General features: G+C 38.5%; 1 protein-coding gene across 1 annotated transcript; it reads left to right on the top strand.

Moving 5' to 3' along the window:
- Positions 1–1,327: 1,327 nt before the first annotated feature.
- PCYB_141520 (hypothetical protein) lies at positions 1,328–1,930 on the top strand (the record flags this gene model as incomplete). Its single annotated transcript, XM_004224623.1, has 1 exon — positions 1,328–1,930. A coding segment is annotated over exon 1 (600 nt), but the record flags the coding sequence as incomplete, so codon positions are not given.
- Between the last annotated feature and the right edge of the window lie 107 nt (positions 1,931–2,037).

Here is a 2,037-nt window from a genome sequence, read left to right on the forward strand (position 1 = left end):
TATATATTTGCAGAACATTTAGAGAACGCATACCCACAGAGACATGATTAAATTCCTCATTTTAATGCCACGACGTAGGAATATGAACCCAAAACTTACCAAAAAAAAAAAACACCCATGTTATGTTCATTTTTTACAGTCCTCGGATTAGTTTTTCCCTTATTATAAATATATTTGCTGACCGCTTGCTTCCCCCCCTTATAAAATGAATGCATTTGTTCCCCAGCGCGGTATGCAACTTACGAGCAAGTCAATTACGAAGGCGGTAGAAAAATTCTTCACATTTGTGGACACCTGAATGCAATATTAGGAGAAAAACACCTTTACAGACATGTCATCATTTTACGCAAATGAGGATATTCGATTTATAAAAATGTTTCTTCTCAAGTTAAAGCGTTTCTTCATTTTTGTATTTTTTTTAAATACCTCGCAAAGGACATCTTTATGCATCTCCATGTTGAGCCCTCATTAATACAATGTGCCTACACCTACGCACAGAAAAGGCTAAAATATACTCCCCTTCCATGTCCCCCTTTAAGCTAAATTAAAAGCTCGTTTGGCTGCCGTTGTTCCCTTATTATTTTTTTTTCCTTCTGCGCATCATGGCGGGTGATTACACTCATGTCACCAGCATACTCCCTGTAACAAATGTTTTCCCTGAAAAATGTAAAATTTGGCACTTTTTTCTCCCCCTCCAAAGGTATATCACACTGTCTCGCATTAAAAAAATATGCGCATATTTACTCCTCTGCGTAGTGATATTCTGTACATACGTTGATGTTGACCCCCTCACCAATTGGTCGCGATATATAGCAGATAAAATTACACAGGCGTTTTCTTCCCTTGGGGGTAGTAGGTAGTGCTTTTCTTCATTTTCCCCATAAAAGGAAAAAAGTCAACAGTAAAAAGTTGCATTTTTTTGGTCACCCAGTTGAAATTTTTTTTAAAAGAAAATGTATCATCACAGCTCGGCAATTTCAATCTTCGTAACACACTGCATAGGATCGGCCACTGTGCTTTTTTTCTTCCCTTTTACAGAAGAACACCATTTCGAAATAGACAAAAAAAAAAAAAAAAGAAGAAAAAAAAAAAAAAAAAACAGATAAATGAACAGAATAAAACTTCACTGACAACCTTTTTATTTAAATAAAAAAAAAAAAAAAAAAAAACATTTTGGGTTTACGTAAAATCACCCCCCATAGACATTACATCCATTTTCAGCACTTCCTAATTTCCTTGTGGCAGTTTTTCGCACCACTGTTAATAAGTAGAAAGTACCCCAAGCAACCACACGTGTATGCGTATATTCTTCCTTCCCCTTAATCAGAATGCCGCACCATTTAACTTCCTTCGTAGCCGCTTTAACTGGGTCTATCAGCTCAGGAACATGTTGCGGTTGCATCCCCTTCAGTTTCTCCCCAGCCGTCACCCCGGCAGTTGCATCCTCAACGGCCCCCCTGTCAGCCGCCGTTCCGAACACAGCCATACCCGCAGCTGTTGCCTCGCAAAGTGCTGTGTCATCCACCCCCGTGTTAACAAGTGCCATGGCATTCTTCGCCCCATTATTAGCCTTTTACAAAAAATACAACATCTTTGAAGAAACAAAAGAGTGCACAAAGGAGAAGGTGGACAAAATGTGCCAATGCAATTTAGTCACCGGAGAGGAGTTATATTATCATAGTCAACACTTACCAAATGAAGAAGCCTATCTTCATGGAAAAAATAATTACAAAACAGTCGTGGATGACCCTGAAAGTAACACTAGTGATGAAGAAACGACGAACAAGCGGAATTTAAATAGTGAGGAAATGATTAAAGAAGAACTCGAGTCACTAAGTCAGGACAAGTCCCTTCCAAGCAGCGCATGCTCTATACACTCCTTTCTAGAAGACGCAGAAGAAGAGTTGTTTAAAAATTCAAGTACGTACTAGCTCGTTCGAATTCCGCGCAAACTCAATTTTTATTGAAAAACAATTGAGCGTGCGTTAGTACATTTCTCCTGCTTTTCAAAATTTCCACATTGCACATTTGTTACTT

This window comes from Plasmodium cynomolgi, chromosome 14, assembly GCF_000321355.1.
Source record: "Plasmodium cynomolgi strain B DNA, chromosome 14, whole genome shotgun sequence".
Classification (NCBI taxonomy): Eukaryota; Apicomplexa; class Aconoidasida; order Haemosporida; family Plasmodiidae; genus Plasmodium; species Plasmodium cynomolgi.